Genomic DNA, 24,247 nt, shown 5'->3' on the forward strand with positions numbered 1-24,247 from the left:
GACACCTAAATTGGTACAAGTTCCTGGAGTGAAATTTGACATTAACTCTCAAATGTCTTAAGACGGTAAACATCATTTGATCCAGAAGTTCCAATTATGTAATAGGTTTTCAAGAATTACATTGAAACATAGATATGAAGGGAGTTATTCACAAGGTAGAAAATTTTTAGCATCTTAATTATTTAACAATTGACTTATTAATTATAAAGCATCTAATGGTCGTAACTATTATGAAGCCATTAAAAACCATGCTATAGAAGAATATCTAACAAACACAGGAGAAATGCTATTATGTATAAACATCCACTTATGTAAAAAGATCAGAAGGATAGATACCCAAATGTTAAAAGTAATATATCCACATTGTGGGAGGATGGGGGATTTTTTTCTTTGTATGTTTTCACGGTTTCCAAATTTCTTGCAACGCAGCTGCACTACTTTTCTGAGTAGAAAATAGGAAATTTTGGAAACATCTGGATGGCTCGGTCGGTGGAGCATGCAACTCTTGATCTCAGGGTTGTGAGTTCAAGCCCCACACTGGAGGCAGATTACTTAAAAAAGGCGGGGGGAGAAAATAGTAAACTTTGCAGTCCGTGTGATGGAGTCCGCTTATATTGGCTCACCAAAGCCAATCGTTAAATTTTCAGGAATTTGTGAGCAGGTTGTTAAGCACACCCATTTTAAAAATTAAACTATATAGGGGCGCCTGGGTGGCTCAGTGGGTTAAAGCCTCTGCCTTCAGCTCAGGTCATGATCCCAGGGTCCTGGGATCAAGCCCCGCATCGGGCTCTCTGCTGAGCAGAGAGCCTGCTTCCTCCTCCCTCTCTCTCTGCCTGCCTCTCTGCCTGCTTGTGATCTCGATCTGTCAAATAAAATAAATAAAATCTTTAAAAATTAAATTATATAGATTTACAGTTAAATAAATTATATGAAAGCAAAGGTAATGAATACTTAAACTCATCACTTCCTGATCGTGTTTCTGGATTTCCCTGTTCTCTATGGCATTGAAGCTGTTGATGCTCACTGTATCTGCTAGCGGAAATGCTAACAGAATGGTGAGCTGGTGCTTCTCTCTTTCCAACCCAGGGACGTGAGGTTGGAGGTTTGACATCAGCTTCAGGGCGAGCATTTGCATCATGAAGATTGGCAAATACTACAGCTCAGGACTCTTCTTAAACATTTACCACACAGCACAGATATTTAATTTTTTTTTCTTTTAAATGACTATTTCTTGTGAAAATAGAATGTAGCCTTTTGGTGAAAAGAGAGGAAGAGAGGGTTTTTCTATCATGAGCAAATTAGAGAGGGGAATGTAATTGAATTAGTTTGATCGTTCTGGAATATTTCATATTAAAAAAGATGGTCATGGTGGTAAAGAGTTCTCTCACCAATTAGTTACTGTAAATCAAGCCAACCCCCATTTAGCACCTGTCATCTTCCTTTCTACAGCCTTGTGTTTCGTCTCTACAACCCAGATGAACCTCTCTGAGACATCCCAATCTATAACATAGAGAAGAGATAATGAATGGCCTTCTTAATTCTCAGAGGTTGGGATTAATCAAACTAATTCATATATTTGAAAGTACTTTGAAAACCATGAAATATAGGTATGATTATAATACTTATCACATCACAAAGACCATAGAAAGCTTCTCCTACAGTAAAATTAGAACCAAATGTGTTCCTATTCATAACATATTAATATTGCACTTGTTTTGAAACATTTTTAGCCACAAAGAATTCTTTTCATTTAAACATTTCTAGAAATAAGATTTTAATAAGAATGCTCACAAAACCCCAAGGCCCAAATTTTCTCTCTGTGTTTCACAGAACCCGACATCATCAATGCACCAACTGATTCTTCGGGAAGTGGTAATTAGCACAATATGGAAACGATGTGCAGGTTCCAAATACCTGAGACAACAGAAGAATCCACCAAAGACGAGTCCGGTGAGTCATTGTCCTCGTCCCAGCCCGCTCCCTCAGGACTTGGCGGACCTGTGGCTAAAAGAACTGCCTCTTGAATGTCAGGGCCACATTCTTGTGATAAATTCTCAGTCTCTGTGAATGAAGCATCAGAAGGTAAACAGGAGTCAGCGCAAGCTCATGTAGAGTCTGCTTCGTGGCAATTGCTATTCTGAAAATGAAACAGGAGTTCCTAATAGATGTTTACCTGAGTGTACTGAAATACTCTGAAATTCGCAAGAGAATGTAAATCGTTTAATGCAATATAAAAAGCTATTGTCATTTTGAAAACCGAGTGGAGGTTTCCAGTAGAAATTTGCCTGAATATACTTTTGTACTTTGACATTTTGAAATGCTAGGAACATATTTTTTGTTAGGATACAGTATTTCTATTTTTAATATGGACACAGTGAGTAATTCTTTTGTAATGATTAAATTTTATCTAAAAAGACATCATGAGAAGTACCACGGTAATCACTAAAACAATCTGGTGATTTCCTATCTGACCATTACTGGTAGGAAGTAAGACACTAATTTAGTGACACAAAGTTATATTTAAGGCAGAATTATGAAAATGCAAATTTGGCAGTGGTTTTTCTTTAGCTTGCGCTCTTGCCATTTTGTTCCCTTGCTGTGCGTTCTACATGAGATGTACATATGCTTTAATGTCAGCCTAAATTCATGTATTTTGAATATCTGGAGATTTTTTAGGGATTCAATAAAATATTCTGTATCCTTCCCTTCCCTTTCCCTCCATTTCTCCCATCAGCCTTCCTTCCTTCAACTAACATGTAATGTTTTCTTAAGGGGCTATGTGAGTTCCAAAGAAAAACAAGAGTTTCTGGCCTCCTGAAGCTATAATCTATCAGAGAAGACTGATTCCATAAATAAAGTCTCTTAAAGTATCATTGTGGATGAACCCATCTTAAAGGATAAAGGGAAAGTATGTCCTGTGTGTGGAGAATTTCCTGAAGGAAATTGTTGTGACTTCGGACTCTGTTGTTCGGCAAGACGACCTGACAGCGTTTACAGGTACACATTAGGTATGTTTGGGGTTTGTAATCCAAATCGTCCATTTATTTTGTACTTATCATTTAAGTGCTATGGAAATGTTGAATCATTCAATCCTCCAAATAGCCCTAGGTAATAGGTAATATTATTTTCCCCATTTCACAGAGGAGTAAACTGAGGCACAGAGACGGCAAATACCTGCTCCAAGCTACACAAGCAGGGAAGTAAAAGAGCCAGGATTCAATAAGCATCAGGATCTGCGGCCCAGGCTTCTGTATCTGTCAGTTCAGGCCACAATAAAATAGCAGAGATGGAGTAACTCAAGCAAGAGAATTTTGTTTTCCCATATGGTGGAGATCGGAAGTTCCAGATCAAGATGTCAGCAGGACTGGTGTCTGGTAAGAGCTCTCTCCTAGGGTGCAGAAGGCCACCTTCTCACTGTGTCCTCACACGGTGAAGAGAGAGACAGAGATCTCTTCCTCTTCTTATAAGCCACCGTTTTATCAGATTAGGGCTTACCCTTCTGACCTCATTTCACCTTAATTACCTCGCTGGAGGCCCTATCCCTCAGACATAGTCACATTAGGGATTAGGGCTTCAACATATGAATTCAGGGGAAACACAATTTAGTCCATTGTAACTCCTAAGCATGAGAATAATCACAGTGAACTTTATTCTGGTCACGAAGACTTCCCAGACCAGAAGAAGTGTTTAGATTCCCATAAAAAGAAGCACAGTTCAGGAACAAAATTTAAACCCCAATCCCTCTGATTGGATTTTCTGAGGAAATGAAAAAATAAGTCCTACTTTTTGGAATGAGAAGGTCAGGAGCAACCTGCCTGCAGGTAGGGGTGGTGAGAAGGACACGAAAGCCACCTCAGCCAGGGACTGGAGCTTCCTTCCAATCCTCCGAGGAAGCTCAGAGACCCCCTTTCCACTCTGCTCCCTGCCGTCACAGAAGCCCTCATATCTGGGTCAATGCCCACCTTCACTCCCTTTGGTAGGAGGAGGGAGAAGTCCCAACCATGAGAGGTCTCTGCTAAGGGACTAGAGAGGGGGGTGGATAATTGGTTTCCCCTTTGTTTCTTTCCATAAGGCCTTTCCCCCTTTTATAGCCAGATAGGGTATATGCGCGGGCTGGGAAAATGTGGAGAAACTAGTTCCTAAGCCATTCAGAAGCATACACATTAAGACCTAATAATAACACAAATTTATGGCATACATAAAGAGAGTGAAGAGGAAAGCATGAGAGAACTAGACATATGTGATGAGGAGCGTTATAATGTAGGTATTACCTGGGATTTACTATGTTTCCTCTACCTACATTGCTCTTGTTCAAAGTATTATAATTCTTAAAATTACATTAAACTTCTAGAGTCGCCTTCATGGTTCAGTCGGCTAAGTGTCTGACTCTCAAGTTTGGTGCAGGTCTTGATCTCAGGGTACTGATTTGGAACCTTGCAATAAACTCCATTCTGGGCATGGAGCTACTAAAACAAACAAACAAACAAACAAACAAAACTTCTAAAAAGCATCTTGTGAAGAGGAACTGAAAAATATTTTAGAAAGAGGGGCGCCTGGGAGCGTCTGGATGGCTCAGTAGGTTGAGGCTCTGCCTTTGGTTCAGGTCATGATCTCAGAGTCCTGGAATCGAGCCCCACATTGGGCTCTCTGCTCAGCAAGGAGCCTGCTTCCTCCTCTCTCTCTGCCTGCCTCTCTGCCTACTTGTGATCTCTGCCTGTCAAATAAATAAATAAAATCTTTAATAAAAAAGAAAGAAAGAAAGAAAGAAAGAAAGAAAGAAAGAAAGAAAGAAAGAAAGAAAGAAAGAAAGAAAGAGGGGCGCCTGGGTGGCTCAGTGGGTTGAGTTCCTCTCGGTTTCCACTCAGGTTCTGGGATCTGTGTTCACCCTGGAGTCCACTTGTCCCTCCCCTGACTTGCTCTTTTCTTTCTCTCTCAAATGAATAAAAATCTTTAAAATATGTATATTATAGAAAGAAATTTGGACAGACATGTTGTCCATGTCAGGAGACTCTAGAAGACACTTTGGAGCAGATCTTCTAGACTCCATCCTAAACAAGTATGCCACTTTACATAACTGTAAAATGGGTAGGTGTCATCAAATTTGAGGGACATATATAACAAGGTCTTGTGACCTGAAAGGCTACCTTTCTAATGTCCCTTGTTACACTGAGACCAAAATTTCCCAGGGAACAACAACAAAAAAAACTAGACTGCAACCATTTTTTCTTTGAAATGTAAGCTCTTAAATGTCTGTCATGGAAGGATATGGTTCCATGAGGTCCTGAAAGGGAATGAACTCATTAAGAGTGTGTGTGTGTCTGTCTGTCTCTGTGTATATGCATATATAGATAGATATAGATATAGATATAGATATAGATATAGATATAGATATATACACAGATATGTGTGTGTGTATGTGTATTTCTAACTACTGGGCAAAATTAACCTATTTCATAGATAATAAATAATAAAAATAATAAAATAATTATTAAATTATTTTAATAATTTAGTAAATTTTTACTTAGCACAAGCAACTCAGAAATGTGTTTACTGGTTGTCTTATTCCATTAGAAAGGCCCTATGTGGGGGCGCCTGGGTGGCTCAGTGGGTTAAGCCTCTGCCTTCGGCTCAGGTCATGATCCTGGGGTCCTGGTATCGAGGCCCGAGTCGGGCTCTCTGCTCAGCGGGGAGCCTGCTTCTCCCTCTCCCTCTGCCTGCCTCTCTGCCTACTTGTGATCTCTGTCTGTCAAATAAATAAATAAAATCTTTAAAAAAAAAAAAAAGAAAGAAAGAAAGGCCCTATGTGGCCATAGGGATTTTGTGTGTCTCCTTTAAGCCTGTATCTGCAGTATTTGCAACCGTATGTGTGGCACTCCTCACATGTTGCCCATCGAATGCATGACAGATGACTGGATGAAGAGGAGAAGTGGAGTAAGCTTAAAGTGACTGTAAAGTATTTAAATCATTTTATTACCAATGTAAATTTCAATGTGTCTTACATATGAGATTTTTGAAAACATAAGATACATACCTTGAAAAGAAAAATAAAATGGCAGTTTGTATTAGATTTAGAAATATATGTGAAAGGGTGCTAGAATGTTACTTTTATTATTATAATTGAAGGACCAAAAAAAAAAAAACCTCCCAGGAAGTAATATCGAGAGATGTTGGTAATCACAGACCTTTTATCAAATGTTTAATAAATTCCTTAAAAATTGATATAAACGACCAGAAGATTAGCAGCACAGTTATGATAACCGCTAAAATATTTTCTTCCAACTTATTGGTTATCTAATCAATATATAAATTATTTTGATAAAAATTTTAGGTAATCATCTTGTTTTCAATATAAGAGAAGTAGTGGAAATAATGTTAGATTAGGGGTCAGCTGCCAATATACAAGTATATAAAGCTGGCAATAGCCTAGTTTGCTGAGTTTTATGTATGACCTTTGGTAAGTTAATCTTTCCCCATGCAGCAGTTTCCTCCTTTGTAAAGAAGAGGAAAAAAAATAGATCATTTCCCAAATCGCTTCCAATTTTGAAACTTTGATTCTAAATATCTTAGTGTTTGGCATTGTGTCTACAGGCTTCATTAAACTCAATCACTGAGGAAAAGGTACAAACTCTTTTATAGTAGAATTAGATATACCTGCATTACTTTCAAAATCAGGGGTGCCCGTTAGCTCTTGGACAAGGGCATGGTTTTCCGTTTCACTTAGAGCAGCCAGAAATTCAGAAAACCAATTTTCTTTCTGCACGATCCTTTTCAGTAGCTCTCTCACCCCTGATTCATTTCCATTGTTTTCTGCAGCAGAAATCTGTTTTAAGAGAAAAGCAGAATTTAAAAGATCATATATCTTCTGTACAATTTTAAACAGGAACTAGCCTTTAAAAAAAAAAAAAAAAAGAGCAATTAAGTATAAGTATTGGTAAAGGTTTATATCCAAACACTAAAGAAGAGAACAATGTCACTTATAACAATTCTGAATTGTAGCAGAGAGCAAATCTCTGGGCCAAGCCCCCTTTTAAATATGCACCATTTTTTAAAGACACCAAGACATTCAAAACTGACACTTAGGAAGTCAATGTTCTGCCTTGGCCATTCTGAATAACAGGGGCAAGAGACTTTCATTTCTAGTTCTGTTATGTCTATTTGCCTCAATTGCTTTCCATATATCTGGACTTGCTATTTCTTTCAACCCACTGAGTCTATAAAGAAGAAGCCAAATATTTCTTACGTCACTCCTCTTTCTTGACTATCAGTACTATGAAGTAATTACTATCACAAGATTTATATTCTTGTTTACTTAGTATATTTGCAGTATGTATTAATGACTATAATATTTTCTTAAATTTGTGGGGTTTTTTTTAAAGATTTTATTTATTTATTTGACAGAGATCACAAGTAGGCAGAGAGGCAGGCAGAAAAAGGTGTAGGGAAGGAGGCTCCCCGCCGAGCAGAGAGCCCTACTCAGGGCTCCATCCCAGGACCCTGGCATCATGACCTGAGCAGAAGGCAGAGGTTTTAACCCACTGAGCCACCCAGGCGCCCTGTTAAATTTGTGTTTATTTAAGATTATGAGGCAAATGTATTCCTACATATATTCCTTACTTAAAGTATGGGGCAGAATTATTTCTATACTATTCATTACAACTTTTAGTCTTCCTTTGATTTCTCTTTTAGATTAAACTAGCAAATCATTTTAAATGTGGATCATTTGTGTAATCATTATCACAGGGCATTTCCCAGTACTTAATTCAGCACCAAGCATTTGGAGAAAAAAAACTAATACAAACTACATTTAGACCAGAAAGAAATTAGACAGGGTATCATCAACCTGCTGTGTCTTGAAGAAAGCCTTCTTCCTTCTGGGCCTCAGCTTCTGCATGTACAGAATGGGGCAAATGAAAAGAAATTTCGGATCTCGCCCCCCCACCCCCACCTGCACATTAGGCACACCTGGGGAGCTTTAAAAACACTGATGTCTGGGATCTACCCCCAAAGATTCTGACTTATTTTGTCTGTGTTAGGAAGCCAGAATTTTTAAGGATCTCACAGTTCTAATCAGCAGCTTAGATGAGAAATGCAGACTTACTTGCTCTCAAAGGTCCTTCTGAACATTTGTCCACCTCCTACATGTATAATCTGGGTTGACTTGCTAGATCAATTGTTTCCTATTAAATTTGTGTACTTTCTAATCCTATAAATATATCCTATAACTTTTTAGTTTCAGGTATTTGTTTGCATTTTTGGAACAGTGCTTGACACAAATTTAGTGTTATATTATTATGGATGACTGAAGAAAGCATCAACCTTTATAAACACTTCACCAATGGACACTACTTAGTACAGAAGATGTAGCATGATTTCTACCCAGTGGGTACATTTGTCTTACTAGATAATACTTAATGATGTCATTATAAAGGCTTCACATCTATTAACCCAGAAACCCTGAAGAAGGGACCAGTATTAACTCACTTTTCAGACCAGAAATCCAACACACAGAGAATTCCAGTTACCTCCCTGAAGCTACAAAGCTAGTAAATAGGTAGAATTTCATCCCAGGCAACTGATTTCAGAGGCCAAATACTGCCTTCCTGAGCTATAATTATAGCTACTAATTGTCTCCAATTGTAAGCATTTTCTGACAAGAAGTGGGTAAGATGACTACTGGACTTAATAAAATTTAGGTGATTTCAGTCCATCTCCCTCACAGCATTTTCTAAGCAGATTCTTGCTGATTTCTCACCTTTTGTCTAACTTCATTAATCTCCTAATGGAAACTTTTTGTCTTCTCTGGTGTTTGTAACATCTTTATTATTATCTGCTAACTTAAAACATAGTTGCTAAAGATGTTTTAGTAAGACTGGTTTGAGCACCTTCTTTTAACTCAACCACTCCTATTTTTAATTACCTCACTCTTTAATCACCTTTAAATCCATCTGACAGCAGTAATCAGAAAGCATTTCTCTAAAAAGAGTGGGGCACTGTAATGAATGCTCTCATTAAAAACCCAATTATAGTATAGGCACTAAATCTTCTTCCACTATTAATTAGTTAAGTTGATTTTAACTGTAGAATTACATTTGTCAAGCTTGCTTTGTCCTTATTGATTTCAGGCAGTTGAGGATCATTATGTCATTATTTCCTATGAATATTTTTATTATATGAACAGTGGAACTACATGTAACACCTGTACAATTTTAGCAGCTTCATCAAGATTCTGAATTTTTAAAGAAGTCTTATGAGTTTGGGTGCTAGAAAGTAGCATCAGCTCCCTTTGAAACAGCCATATATATATATGTAAATACATATATTTTTTTTTTTACTTAATCGGTTCTAAAACATACTAGAGACATTAGATCCCAACATTAAACTTGATTATGGAAATTCTTGAGAGGTGAGTACTTAGACTTGAGACTTCAACAGAACATGTAATGATTCTTATGCTCCTCCCTCACTGAGCATTTTCTCTAAATATGCAGTTTAAAATATCTATGAAACATTTTAAACTAATTTATAGGATATAAAATAATTATGAATTTGTTGGTAATACAATTACATGCTTTCACATTCTAAATTATTTGATCTATGTTTTTTCTTTCCAACAGAAATAAATGATATTTCCACTAGGTACTGGCTTGCTGACGAAATTGTTTGATAAAAATGTTTTCTCTCCTTCATAAAAATCTTAGGTAACGATTTAAATATAATGGCATTTTTTTTTTTAACATAGCAGAGCTCAGCTCTCATATCAGTAAATCAGGAAGCAAAACTTATGTTAAAAACAAAAAATTTTTAAAAGCTGGTTCTTCAGGTGCCTGGGTCGCTCAATCTTTAAGCGTCTGCCTTTGGCTTAGGGCATGATCCCAGGCTCCTGGGATCAAACCCTGCATCAGGCTCACTGCTTGGCAGGAAGCCTGCTTCTCCCTCTCCCACTCTCTCCGCTTGTATTCCCTCTCTTACTGTCTCTCTCTCTGTCAAATAAATAAATAAATAAAATCTTAATAAAATCTTTAAATAAATCTTTAAATAAAAATAAAATAAAATAAAATTTAGTTCCCCATAGGAAGAGGGGAAAAAAATAAAACAAGGCAAAATCAGAGAGGGAGACAAACCATAAGAGAAGACTGTAAATCATAAGAAATAAACTGAGGGTTGCTGGAGGGGAGGGGCATTGCGGGATGGGATAATTGGATGATGGACATTAGGGAAGGCATGTGATGTAATGAGCACTGGGTGTCATATAAGACTGATGAATCACTGACCTCTACATTTGAAACCAATAATACATTGTATGTTAGTTAATTGAATTTAAATTTAAAAAGAGATTAAAAAAAAAAAACTAGTTCCCCATAAAAAGTTAATGTGCTGGAGGGAAGGGGGGTGGGAGGGATGGGGTGGCTGGGTGATGGACATTGGGGTGGGTATGTGCTATGGTGAGTGCTGTGAATTATGTAAGACTGATGATTCACAGACCTGTACCCTTGAAACAAATAATACATTATATGTTAATAAAAAAAAGAATTCTAGCTAATAAATGTAAAAGGAATAACATTAAAGAATACATATCATCACATTGACATCACTAACTTCTTACTAGTACTTTTTCTTCCTAATAAAATTCTTACACATACTAATTTGCCTGACAATATAATGAGCCGGGAGAGACTGAGTCATGTTTTCGCTTCATATAAGGACCACTGGACTTGGTTTCTAGCTGGACTAAACAAAGTATCTCTGGTTCTCCCATGTAAATTGAAGGCATATGGGGTCTTCCTGGACTATGGGTGTTTAATGCTTTGAACTGGCTGGGACTGAAACATGAACCTCTCTTCATCTGCTCAGACTGATATTAAGACACTGGAAATGTCTATATGTTCACCTCTTTTCCAGAGTTCATGGATCTCAATGGATCTCAATGCCAAGAGGTCACGAAGCAGCCTAAAATAAAACAGGTCAGTACAAGGGCAGCCCCTTTCTATTAAGGATCATTATATTATAACGATCTGTAAAGTGATTCTTGTATTTATTATTGACTCTCCGGTATTTACAATAGTGCCTTGCATACACTAGACATTAACTATTTATTAGAAGGATGAATACCGATTAACACTACAACATAAGCTCCATGACAGCACAGACAGTATCAGCATTATTATCTAGTCTTTTCACCACTGGCATGATATCTGCCACAAGATGTCACTCCATAAACCAAATGAATGAATAGTCAATCCATTAAATAAGTTTCTTTGGATACTTGCTGGATACCAAACTAAATCTAGGATAATTTCCAGAGGCTCTGGTATATGAAGGGCAGGGGTTGCAGGGTTGGACATGAGAACCATAAACTAAAATGACAGACCGAGTAGAAAATGTCTGCTAAAAAACAGAAAATAATTATAATAAAATATATTTTAGAAGTCCTGACTTCTTAGTCAAATATTACTTAAGGATATCCAAAAGCAAATTTGGAGATCTTAAGTCCATCATCCATCCATTTCCAAATGCCTGGCAAGGCAATCCATGACATCATGTGTTCTTATCCCTTATCTCAGACAACTTGTGGGAAATAAATTCAATCAATCAGTTAATACTTATCAAGTACCAGTTCTATAGCTAGTCCTGGCTAGGTTTCTAAAGATGAGAGACATAGTTTTTCCTTGGAATCCCAGTTTAATGCAGGGGCTTTAAGCAGATCTCAGTTTCAATGTGGTTGATTCACCTAAATCTCTGAAACTTTAAATTCACAAGGAGTTGTAACCAAGTGAATGATGATATAAGTCATTATCGTCATCATGTCAAAACAACTCTTTATTATTATTATTCATTAAAAAGCTTTTTCATAAACATGATTTCTCATTTGTATTCACTAAGGTACCATGAGTGAGAGGAGATATTATGTCCATTTTCTTGGGTAAATTTAGAATCAAGGAACTTAAATAACTTGACCCAAAGTAACACACAGAGTAAGAAACAAACATAGGTCTCAAAACCAGGTTTCCCATTCCAAATTCTCGTGTTTTTCCCCAGTACACTTTGCTGTTTTGAGATAAATATTCATCAATGACCCCCAGATCAATACAGATTCTTCTAAACCTAGTGCTGCTTTCTCACTGTCTCCGATAGCTTATTTTTCCATTGTCTTTGATAGCTTTGATGATGATACACGTAAAACGACATGTAGACATGATTCCAGAATGTCACAGAGACACTATTCCTCCTCAGAAAGCTTCAAATGCATAGCTCCTCCATCTTTCAGAGCCTCTTTTGAAATATGAATTTGAGGGAGAGTTTGGGTTGCTTTGACTTTAACTGCTACCCAGTACATAAATGTCCTTTTACTCTACATCTTCTTTGTGTCAAATCCCTTGCATTACTGCTAGCTGCCTCCAAGCTTGCCAGAATCAAGAACTTGGATAAAATCTAGCTGGCGGAAATTCAATCCAGGCAAGACAAAAGTGATGCTGATAGGCAGAAGTATTTAGAGTAAATAAGGAGAAGTGCTGTTTCGCTGGCAATCGGGACATCATACCCACCAAACATAAACAGCTTTGTGGTGTTACTGGACTCTGTTGCTTCTGGACTTCCTAACAGCTACTGTGGCTGGAAATGCCATCTTCCATCTCCAGCTGGCTTGAAGGCTGCATACTGTCTTCCAAATTAAGATTCTGCCACAGTGATGTACACATTTGTCATATCCAGCTGGACTACTATAATGCGTTCTAGCTGGTTCTCAATACACAAAACTACATAAACGTTACAGACAACAGTGTAAAGTAATTTACTTGTTGGGAAAACCAGCCATCAAAATTAGATGCGTGCTTGGGTCTTTGGACAGGCCCTATGGCTGTCAAGTCTACAAAGGACTATCAACTTTAGTTGCTAAAGACAAAGTTACATCACAGGCTAACATGAGGCCAATGTCCAGAACTTTATAATGCAGACACAAACAACTGATGAATCCAAAAGAAAGAAAGAGAGAGAGAGAGAGAGAGAGAGGAAAGAAAAAGTCAGAATCATAGCACGTTAGACAAAGCCTTTGACTTTTACTCATGGGTTTGGTTATTTGCTTACATGCTTTTCAAAATAAGATATTTATTTACTTACAACCCAGAATAAGTCATGTTCAATGTAGGGCAGCATTTCTATACTTCACAGTAAATCCTTATTCATTGAAAAACAATGAACAAAGAAACATTATATTAAGTGTAAATTGACCTGTAAAATTCACCCTGTCAGAATGCCTTTGCTAACATGAAAAATTGCAACTGGCAACATTTTTTCCCCAATAAATTATCTACGACTTTTAGTTCCCAGAGATGTAATAACTTGGATCAAAGAAAAAAAAAAGTGTGTGTGATGTAATTTCTCCATTTGGACCAAGATCAAATGGCATAATAAATAATAATATAGGCCAAAGATTGGCAGTTTTTTTCTGTAAAGTTCAGATAATACTGTAAGCTTTGTGGGCTATATAGTCTCTGTTCAACTGCTCTTAAAGTGCGAAAGCAGTTGTAGTATGTAAATGAATGGGCATGGCTCTGTTCCAATAAAACTTTCTTTATGAGCACTAGAAATTTAAAAATGTGTAAACTATTCTTAGTGTTTGGGCCTGCAAAAACTTGTAATAGGCTAGACTTAGACCATGGGTCATGGTTTGCTGATACCTGTTCTATCGAACTGTATAAAGTGAGAGGTAAAATTGTAGACCACCAGAACCTAAATCCCTAAGTCAGCTACTGCTTTCCCGGGACACCTTGGGCAAGTTACATAACCTACCTCAGTTTTCCCATCTGTAAAACAACATTAATAACCTTAAAAATCATAATGAGTGGTTGGGAGCATGAACTCTGATCGTAAGTTTTGCAAATGATGCTAAGAGCCTATAGTAAGTGCTCAATAAATGTTATCTATTAGTATGAGTTACTATTTTGGAGTTAACACCTCTTTGGCTTCTTTTAGTGAAAGGATTAGAAAAAGAGCTTTCTTTGTACTCAATTCTCAAAATATGTTACGTGCCTAACTGTTCCATTCTCAAGAAAGGAGGGAACCAAATTTACCCAGAGATATCCAAGAACATTTGGAGTGGGGCAAAGGAAGGAGCATCCCTGAGTTACAAACTCTGCCTCCATCTGAGCAGACACCTACCCGATTACGGTCTTCATTTGTCAACAGTTTCTTCTCCACACACTTATCCAAGACATCTCTAACCAGAAGTCTGTCCACCAGGGTGGGCTGGAGGAGGTTCAGCAATTGGAGACACTCATCATGAGCGTTCTCGGAGGATGGCGAAGGCAGGTCGGTGAGCTCTGGGTTCAGGTAGCGGGCGGCTAAAACGCTGCCTGCTCTCTGAAGGGCCACCAGAAATTGTCTAGGCCAGCCGGGGGGCCAGCCTCCCTTCTCCAACGCGTTCAAAAGTTCATCAGCCGCCTGCATGTTCCCAGCGTTGACCGCCGTCCTCTGGATCTGCTCCTTCACGTCATTGGGCAGAAAGTCCAGGTAGTCCAGCACCGGCTCCACCTGGATGTACGTTTTCACTCTGGCCCTGAAACACGAGATGAGATAGCAGAAACTCTTGTCTGCAGAATAGCCGTTCGACATCTTTCCCCTCGCAGCGAAGGGAGAGGACTCCCCCCAACAGACGGACGGTTTGCTGTTCTGGGCTCAACAGGTGAGCTGGGTGTCCCGCGGTCGGTTTGGAGCCGCAGGGTCCGCAGCGCTGTGCCTGACGAGCCAGGGGCCCGCAGGACCCCCGGGACGGCGCGCGGGGCAGGGGGTGCTCGGTCGGCCGCACCTGAGCAGGGGGCGGGTCTCAGGGACGCGGCGGCGCGAAGCTGCGAGCCGCCGCGACCCCTCCGACTCTCGGCTGCGCTCGCCCTGGCCGAGGACCCAGAGGCCGCCGCCGCCAACTCCGGTGGGAGCTTTGAGCCCCGCTTTCCGCACGGCAGTTCTTGTAGTTCGCCGGAGTTGGGTTTCTGTTTCGATTCTCCGCGTCCTCCTCGGGCCTTTACAGACGTAATCCGCCGGGGCGGGGGTGTGTCGCTTTCCCAGCGCAGGAGCCGCCCTTCGGTCGGCCGTGGCAAGGACAGTGTTCTGGTGGCAGGCGCTGTGGGAAACGGAAAAGGAAAGCGAATTCGAAAAGCCGCGACTCAGCCACTCTCCGCCTGCAGGTATTTTGACTTTTGTGCCTCAAAACTCGGACTTCTTTCCCACAGCCGTCCTGCATGGCCGCCCCCTCCCCCCAGCCCCGTCAGCGAAAATGTGGAGGGCTTGGAAGCGCGTGATGCGGGACTTCCCGGTCCAGAAGTGAAGAGAAACAGCCCCGGACCCTGACGCCAGCAAGAAGGAGTTACCTTGGGCCGGTGCATACAGGTGGGTTCCGCCCCCCCCCCCAACCCCCCCCCCCCCCCCCCCCCCCCCCACCCGGGTCTGGAGATAAGATAGTCACACTGCAGGAAGCAGGTGGAGAAAATAAAGCTACGAAGACATCTTTCCAGAGAGGTGTGAACCCAGAGCCCCAGAATGAATGAACTTTGCACCCGGTCTAGAGTAAACCTGACTTCCCGTGGGTCCGCCCCAGCCAGCTCTTTCCTCTGAGAATTTGTGGATATGAAAAAGAGGGAATAATGATAAACGGTTTATTTGACTGCCTGATGTGTAAACTGTAGTATTTGTTTGGCTTTGACCAGGGTCTGGTGACAGACGCAGAGGGACTCTAACCACCAACTCAGTTTAAGAGCAAGCCAAGAATGAAGGTTTTCTATCTCCCAGCCTGTAAGTTCCCCATATTCTTTAATATACAACTTTCCTTTAATAAAACAAAACAAAAATCCCCAACAACTTATTTTTGATATAGCTGCCATTCTTTTCTTGGATTCAATACAGAAAGTTTTGGCTGAAGCAGTGAGGAACTTAATTAGCAACTAATGTACCAACTTGTAGTAAACATCAACATTTGTCTATGTCATGAGAAAAAAAAAAGACACCCACACTGAAAAATGGCAGCTTCGGTTCAGTACAGAAGCCACATCAAAGTGAGTCCTTCAGGTTGCTACTCACATTCTGCCGTCCTGGGGGTCTGTGGGTGGTAGTGTATATGCTTCACCAGGAGAACCTCTTGGTCTAGAATTATGTGGAGAAGGGAGGGGTCAGTTAAGCCATTAAAAAGATACATTTAGGAAAAGTAATCTCTTAGCTAAGCATATTCAATGAAGTTTAGATAGGACAGGGGAGCCTACTGTGGCTTTGGACTGGATAAGAGAAATACAGAGTCCTTGTTTTTCTCAGATGCATACAAAATACTCAGTTGAGCTCTTTATAGCATGTCATCTTATTTTATGCTCTAATTATATTATATAGCTAAGCTATTTTCTTCCCTGTAGGATTGTAAGCTGCTTGAAGAGAGGCCATGTGTACACACTAACCAGTAGAATTCAAACAGTAGATCCTAACCAGCAGGTCCTTGCTGATTACCCTCAATGGGAATTTTATTTGCCTTGACGTTAGCAGCTGGTCTAATGTCAAACACATAGTGAAAGTTACTGAAGTGAAATAAACTTTGTCCTTGCAGGTGGACCTGCTTTATATTATTCTTTTATGTTTCTTCATAAAATACCAGTATGTATTAATTTTGGGATTTGACCTTGTACCTAAAAAAAGAGAGATTAAGGGGTCAGTTGCTTAAGTGTCTGACTCTTGGTTTCAGTTCAGGTCATGATCTGATGTGTTTGTGAGATCGAGCCTCACGTCAGGCTCTGCACTCAGTGGGTGGTTGGCTTGAGATTGTCTCCTCTCCCTCTGCCCCTCTCCCCCACTTGCTCACACCCCCCCCAAAGTAAATCTTTAAAAAAGAGATTAAATTATACATTTTTACAAAAGTATTCAAATTATCGATTTTAGTTATTGGGTCTGTAAAGATATCTTTTAGGACTATTCCAAGAAATTCCCTCCACCCCTACCCTGGAGGTGCTGACAGGTTTCATTCTGTACATTAAAACAAAAGCCAACCAAGCAACCAAAAAACATTCTGTCCCCTGATGCCCATTCTTCTGTTCTTGAATGTCAATCACTGGAGGATACAAAGGGATTGATGGCTAAATATGGGGAAATAATGTCATCATCCTAACACTGTCAAATTGCTGTTTGGATGACGGAGGGTCAAAAGTAGAAGCTTACATGTTCGGTGTTCAGATTATGTCATTCATTCATGCAGTCATTTAAAAAACATTTATTATAAGTATTTGCAATATGATCAATGCTGCTCTTGTGTAGTTAATAAAACTGAGCAAAGCTTCTAATTTTATGGAACTTACATTCAAGTGGAAGTGGGAAGACAGATACCAAATAATAGCTAGAAAATAGGCAATGTGCCACTTGGGAACAAATGCTATGAGATCTACAGTAAGATCCATTCCTAAGTATTTTGTTGCTATCATAAATGGAATTATTTTCTTTATTTCTTTTTCACATAATTTGTTGTTAGTGTATAGAAATGCTACTGATTTTTGTACATTGATTTCATATCCTACAACTTTACTGAATAAGTTGATTAGATCTAACAGGTTTTTATTGGAGTCCTTAGGATTTTCACTCTATGAAATCATGTCATCTACAAATAGAGACAATTTTACTTCTTTTTGTCCAGTTCTGATACCTTTTATTTCTTTTTCCTGCCTGATTGCTCTGGCCAGGACCTCAGTACTATGTTGAATATGAGTGGGGAAAGTGGGCACCCTTGTCTTGTTCCTGACATTAGTAAGACCGAGATAATAATGCACACTACAGTTCCGCCAGCTGATTTTTCATATAGACCCCCTCTAATTCTCACCACCAGCATTTCATAATATCTATCAGTAACAATTCATATTTACTCCCAAGTAAGAGTCACTTTGAGAGATGAGGGTTGAACGATGAAGACTGAGTGTGAGTACAAACACCAGAAGGAAAGTAGAAAGGGACCTCTTCTTTAGGAATCGTCCATAATCTTGATAGGACCTTTCTGGAAGGAGGAGATTGATGGGGGAGAAAGCCAAGCCTCAGTCTCTCAAAATGTGTCTTTTTTCTTTATCTATAATTTCGCATTGGGATTTAGTTTATTTTTTGCTTTTTCATTGAATAGATGTTTTCCTGTGTCAAGCTTCCTCTGATAACTTTCATTTTCATTCTCCTCTTTGTTTTCCAAATGTAAGTTTCTATTTCCTTTCTCCTTTGGGGTAGGGAGTCTTGTCAATCTATGTCTTTTACTTTTCTCTAGACCTGCCTTTTCTTTTTAAACCCAAAAGAAACATTTCAGTCCCCATTTTTAAAAAGTCATCTGTAGCATTTTGTTCTCTAAACAGTAATTCAGGAAGATATGAGATAACAAATTCCTGCTGTTATCCAGCCTTTCATCTGAAATTTCTACAGCTGAGAAATAGTAAAAATCATAGCTGCCTCTTCTTTGACAAACTAGAACTACAATATAACAGCAGTATGCTTTTTTTTCTTCAATTAAATGACAATAAATCTAGTTCAATAAGGAAATGATTCTAATATTGTTTTTCTGTTCCTTTGGTTGTTGCCAACTTGTACCAATAAAGTGCCGACTCTGTTTCATTTAAAGCTAGGTGTCCTTAACCTAGCAGTATGGTGCTCTGATTAAGCATGATGACCCTGAGCCAGAATGTCAGGACTCACACCTCAGCACTGCATCTTAGTTGCTGTTTCCTGAAGTTTCTCACTTATGAAATGAGCAAGATACCAGTACCAGGCTGGGCCATAAGGTTGTTCAAGGGCTAGACTGTACTTAGCACCAGCCCTGGCATTTTAGGTGTCCAAGAAGTAACTACAAGCAATGAGTAAGAGATGGTGCTAACTCTCAAAGAATGCACAATTTAGAGTGGAAACAAATTAGTTATGTACATAAGCCTATATAATAACTAGCCATATGATTGAGTTTTTAGATAGGATCACTTTTTTCAAGAAACAGAAGCTGATAGACTGATTTAGCAGAAAGTTTATTGAAAGGGTACTGTCATAGCTTTATATTTCAAAGACAGAAGTCCAAAACAGAAAAAGGAATTTTAGCTAAGTTTATTAGATCCTAATACTCATTTCTTAAATATTTCTATCATTTCAGTTATAAAATTCTGGTTTTAAGCATGCACATGTAAAAGTGCTTCTATATAACAAAACAATGTTGAGGGAAAAATATCAGGAATCTGAAAAATTTTCCAAATATCTATTTTTCCAAATTCTTCTTCTATAGCTTAATCCTTTCAAAACAGTCACTTTGGACATGTTTTTGTTAAAACAACTCCTATACCTCAAAGACATAGATAGGGCTTTTTTTTTTTTTCTTTACTTTATTTTTAAATTAATGGTTAAAAGCAACTACAGCTAAATATAATTAGAATGCCATTGTTTTTTCCTTGAAATTATGGTTGATGGTTAACTGGTAAAAACACTTGGGGTTAGATGTCTAAGCCTGTGTTCATTCTGATTGAGAGGTTGCTATTCTAATCACTTAATATATACACCTCTACAATTATATTTCACCTGCTCATATTATAACTGACAAAATTTTGAAGTAGAATGAGTTACTGAAATCAAGCATTAAGATAAATTAAATCAATCTCTTTGATTTACTAAACAACAAAGGGTTAAACTAAGATTTTTTCCAAAATAATAAAGAGAGGGTCCTGGGCAGCTCAGTCGTTAAGCTCAGGTCATGATCCCAGGATCCTGGGATGGAGCCCCACATTGCACTGGGCTCCCTGCTCAGCAGGAGGTCTGCTTCTCCCTCTCCCTCTCCCTTGCTTGTGTTCCCTCTCTCGCTGTGTCTGTCTGTCAAATAAATACATAAAATCTTTGAAAAAAATAAATAATAAAGCATTATCAACTTCAAAATGTATTTTATTATTAATGCACTGGTTTATATCAGTTACATTGAACAATCTTATTTCATCTTCATCTGATGCCTTACTATTTAATTTTTATTTCTATTTTATGATACATTATTATAGGTGTACATGTAAAGATTTTCTAAGTATATATACTTTTATTAGGGTTCATGTTCAGGAACAAAGTCAAAGTACTTGGAGACCACGGCTCTAGAGAGCCACCTAAGGGCTAGAAGTTGTGATGAATTTGAGGAGCAGGATTAATATGAATAGAAGAAGAAGATGTATAGGGGAAGGGAGAGTGAACTCTGGGCAAAGAAGGGAAATTCAACATTTAGATCTTGAAAGTGGAACATTTCAAGTTACTAGCATTGCTTTGTGAAAGATGTCAGTATACTATGTTAACACATGGAAACAATATATTTCATATTCTATTGCCAGATATGCAATGGGATATAAAGTATATTCTTGAGTTGAATTTTTTTTAATTTTTTAAAATATTTTATTTGAGAGAGCAGGCAGAGAGGCAGAGGGAGAAGGAGAAGAAGAAGCAGACTCCCCGCTGAGCAAGGAGCCCGATGTGGGGCTCAATCCCAGAACCCCGTGATCATGACCTTAGCTGTAGGGAGATGCTTAACTGATTGAGCCACCGATGCTCCCCTTGAATTGAATATTTTAATAAAAGTATGCTCTATTTAAGAAATAGTTTTTGTTCACTGTAGAAATTGGGGGGTGGATAACGCAATGCTGAAGAAGATTGTATTAGTTACTTGTAATCCTATCACCCAGAGATAGGCATTTTTAATATTTTAAGTGTATTTCCTACGAATACTTTATTGTGTAAATATGGGTATTTGCCTGTGTGCATTCAGCATCTCTTCAACAGACCGTGAGCGAAGATGGTCACAACTGTGAGGAAGAGATCTCCAAGGAAGCGATCTCCATTGGGAGATCATGTTGACATGCCATGGGGAAAAGAGCCTGTGGCAGATTCCCTACCAGTAGGGATGGCCAGGATATTTGGGCAGCAATGACTAATATTGAATAAAAAGTTCATTCCTTTGTCATACTTGCCATACTGACCGTTCTCAGTCCCAGATCTTTCTTAAAAGTCTGCCACAATTAACAGTTTTTGTGTTGTGTGCTTTGGTTAACAAAGGAGAGCTGGTGGCCCCATGTAGTGGAGCAGAGTTGCATAGAAAGAAAGTGTAGCTGTTGGAAGTGAGACAGGGAACATGGATCAAGAATTCCATCCAGGGGTGACAATGAGAGCAAAAGCCCTCTAGGAATCCTCAGAAATCTTAGGAATAGTGCCAGACTTACAATGCTCTCCAGTATGGGAAGGGCCATCTCAGTAGACATGCTTTCAGCTGTAAGATAAAAAATGCCTGAGTGAATGAGGCCCAGTCAGAGGGATTGATTTTTCTCACACAACAAGAACAGTCAGTGCATTCGTTGTGTCAGAATTCAAGGATGTGTCCTGTGATTTTTCTTGATTTTTCTCTCATGGTTTCAGAATGGCTACCATGGCTACAAACATTATTTCTTCCTACAACCTCAGTTAAACCATGTTGTGGTGGTGGGAGCATGGGGTTTCTCCCATTTACTTGCTCCCAACAGTGAAGGGAGAAAAGATCCCAGGAGTTCCCCAGTAGAACTTCTCATCTATCTCATTGGCCGGAACTGGGCTGTGCCCTCCTCCCTAAAATAAAGTGAAATTTGCTCAAAATTCAAACAATTATGGTATTTAATAGTAAGGCATTGTCTGTCATAGAAGCTTAAACCATTTTATTTGAATATGAAAATACAAAGATGACCCAAGGAGGGCTAGAAAAGCCTGTTTTCAGGCAGCTTTCCCTGAGAGCACACGCATTGTCCTTGGAGAGCGCCCCCAATGGGAAGTTCCAAAGCTACCATTCAGTTCCTGTGTCCCCAGAGTGAGCTTAGAAAGCTGATCTCAAGCCCAGTTAGCTGCGTATTAGACTCACATGGAAAGGTGTATACAGTTATACATTGCATCCAAATCTCCACAACTGAAACATTAGGGTCAGTTATTTTCTCTTTCAGTTCCACTCGTGATTCCTCTCTCTGGCCAGAGGTGAGAACTAGGGGTTAGGGCCAGCTGAGAGGACAGCCAAGTCTCATTATTTGTGGTGGTCATGTACTATAAAGTTGTACTGAATTAGTGAATGGGGAACTGCTGTTCCTGGGGACATGTGCAATGAGGTCACACTCTGGTCAAAACATTTCTAAAACTGACCAATATATAACCTTGTTTTGTGTGTGTGTTTCCATTTAAAGTCACCTAAATTAATATATATTGTTGATTCATTAACATTGAACTCAGAATTAAAAGCACTATAACTCATACCTGAGTGAAGCTTATCTAACACATATTTTCTCCATGAGACACATCACGATTTTCCTGTGCTTAGAAACACCAGATAACACTTCAGAACTATGCTCGGAGGCATTTTAAACAGTGAAATCACTGACAAAAAGCACAAAAATGCCAAGAATTGGCACTAAATATACCACGAAAAGGACACCTGTTTACAGTTTGAGAGCTGAGACAAGAAGGCAGAGCTTCGCCTTGTTCGACCTCAGCTGGAAGCATGTTCACTGGGCAACTCACAATTTTCACTGCTCTGCACAGGTCCACCAATGATCAAGAAAGCATCAAAAGTAATGATTTGGGGATCACAAATAAGTTTTAGTGAGTAGGTAAATAGTTTCCTGGTCTAACCAAGGGAATATGAAAACCTCAATTATGTTTTATATACATATTCCTGAATCATTTGTATTTAGTTTAGCTAAAGCCATGATGTAAATGAACATATATTTTCAGTAGTTTTCTGAGAGATATTGTAGCTTGTAACATTGATCTACCAAATCAATTGACCTAGACATTGTCAGATATTTGCTTAGAATAAATGGAACCTATTATGCATCACAGAAAATATATACCTTCTTGGCAGCAGCACTGTTAACACTTCAGAATGTCAATCTCCAGCAGATATTTGGAAAAAATGAATCATATATAAATTCATAAACTCATCTTGGGCGCCTGGGTGGCACAGTTGCTTAAGCATCTGACTTTGGCTCAGATCATGATCCCAGAGTCCTGGGATTGAGTCCTGCCTCGGGCTCCCTGCTCAATGGGGAGCCTGCTTCTCCGTCTCCTCCCCACTCATGCTTGCTCTCTCTCTCTTTTGCTATCTCTGTCTCTCCCAAATAAATAAATAAAATCTTTAAACAAATAAAAAAGAAATAAAAAGGTCATCTAATGTCTGTAAACTTGAGAGAAAATAACAAGGGCAAAAAATCTGAATCTGAGTGACTTTAGAAAAATTTTTGCTTATCTTATCCTGTTACCTAGGCTTTTGGTAGTTCTCCAACCTATTGGCTCTGCAAAGAGAATGAGGGACAAAAGTTGGAACCCTTCTATCATTTGAAAAAACTACCTTCCTTATGTTAAGCAACTGGAATTTCTTATACATTTTGTTAGGCAGTTAGTTAGACATGAGCAAGGAGAGATAAAGCAGGTGCTGGCCATCCCTGAGAGCCACCCCCAAGGGTTTACAGTGATGCCTTCAGAACAACCTCTAAGGGCTAACAACAGGAAAGACCAGGCCACAGAGCTGGCTTAAAAGCTACAAGAGGATGTCCAAGAACTGAGCATGTACACAAGGGTCGCAACTTGCCCTTAAGTACCTTCAAGATCACAACAAAATTCATTACACATCCATAAATATGCAGTAGATAAATAGAATTATAACCAAATGCATCATGGTTCCTTCAAGAGTTAGCATAGGCCGTATGCATGTGCAGAAGCCAAAATGTTAAATAACCACCAGCCATCAGTCAAAAATGTCAATCAATGCCAAATTCACATGTTCACAAAGCAGGCTTAAAAGGATGCAGCCAGAGCTTCTGGGGCATTGCCACTCTTACTCTGGCAGTGGCCCACTCTCACTCTTGAATCAAGTGTACTGTACTTATCTACTCGATAAACTCTCCTCATTTTGGGGTCTCCAATTCTTGGGTGATCTGGGACAAGAAGAGAGCAACAGGGTTTTCCTACCATGAAGACAGAAATTAGGAAGATTATCAGGAAATCAAAGTTTCACACATAACAAAGCTCCATTGGGTGGCCACCTTTACTACAGTTCATCATACCCTTGGTGACCAATATTCAAACCATACTCTGAGGAAGTTTAATATGACGTCCCCCTTAGAGGGGGATAGAAAGAGGTTCAGTGGGCTAGGCTCTGGGCCCCATCCCTACCTCAAAGAGAGCTGATCAACTTTTCTAAGTTTTATACTTTGGAATTGAGATGAGAGGAACACTTAGAGGAGAA

At 39.1% G+C, this 24,247-nt stretch overlaps 2 protein-coding genes across 3 annotated transcripts in view; one reads left to right on the forward strand and one right to left on the reverse strand.

Moving 5' to 3' along the window:
* IFIH1 (interferon induced with helicase C domain 1) overlaps positions 1-14,607 on the reverse strand; it is a 55,150-nt gene extending 40,543 nt beyond the window's left edge. Inside the window, exons 1-3 of the mRNA XM_059394081.1 lie at positions 14,155-14,607; positions 6,652-6,820; positions 1,915-2,061 (exon numbers count right to left, since the gene is read on the reverse strand). Coding sequence (XP_059250064.1) covers positions 1,915-2,061; positions 6,652-6,820; positions 14,155-14,607 — 769 coding nt within the window. The remainder of the gene's footprint in view (positions 1-1,914; positions 2,062-6,651; positions 6,821-14,154) is intronic.
* Positions 14,586-24,247, forward strand: part of GCA (grancalcin) — a 50,503-nt gene continuing 40,841 nt past the window's right edge. The window contains exons 1-3 of one of the 2 annotated variants that reach the window (XM_059394083.1): positions 14,586-14,677; positions 15,222-15,378; positions 15,696-15,780. The gene's annotated coding sequence lies outside the window, so the exon portion shown is untranslated. The other variant, XM_059394084.1, reaches the window with a different exon arrangement.

Source organism: Mustela nigripes, chromosome 3 (assembly GCF_022355385.1).
Source record: "Mustela nigripes isolate SB6536 chromosome 3, MUSNIG.SB6536, whole genome shotgun sequence".
NCBI lineage: Eukaryota > Metazoa > Chordata > Mammalia > Carnivora > Mustelidae > Mustela > Mustela nigripes.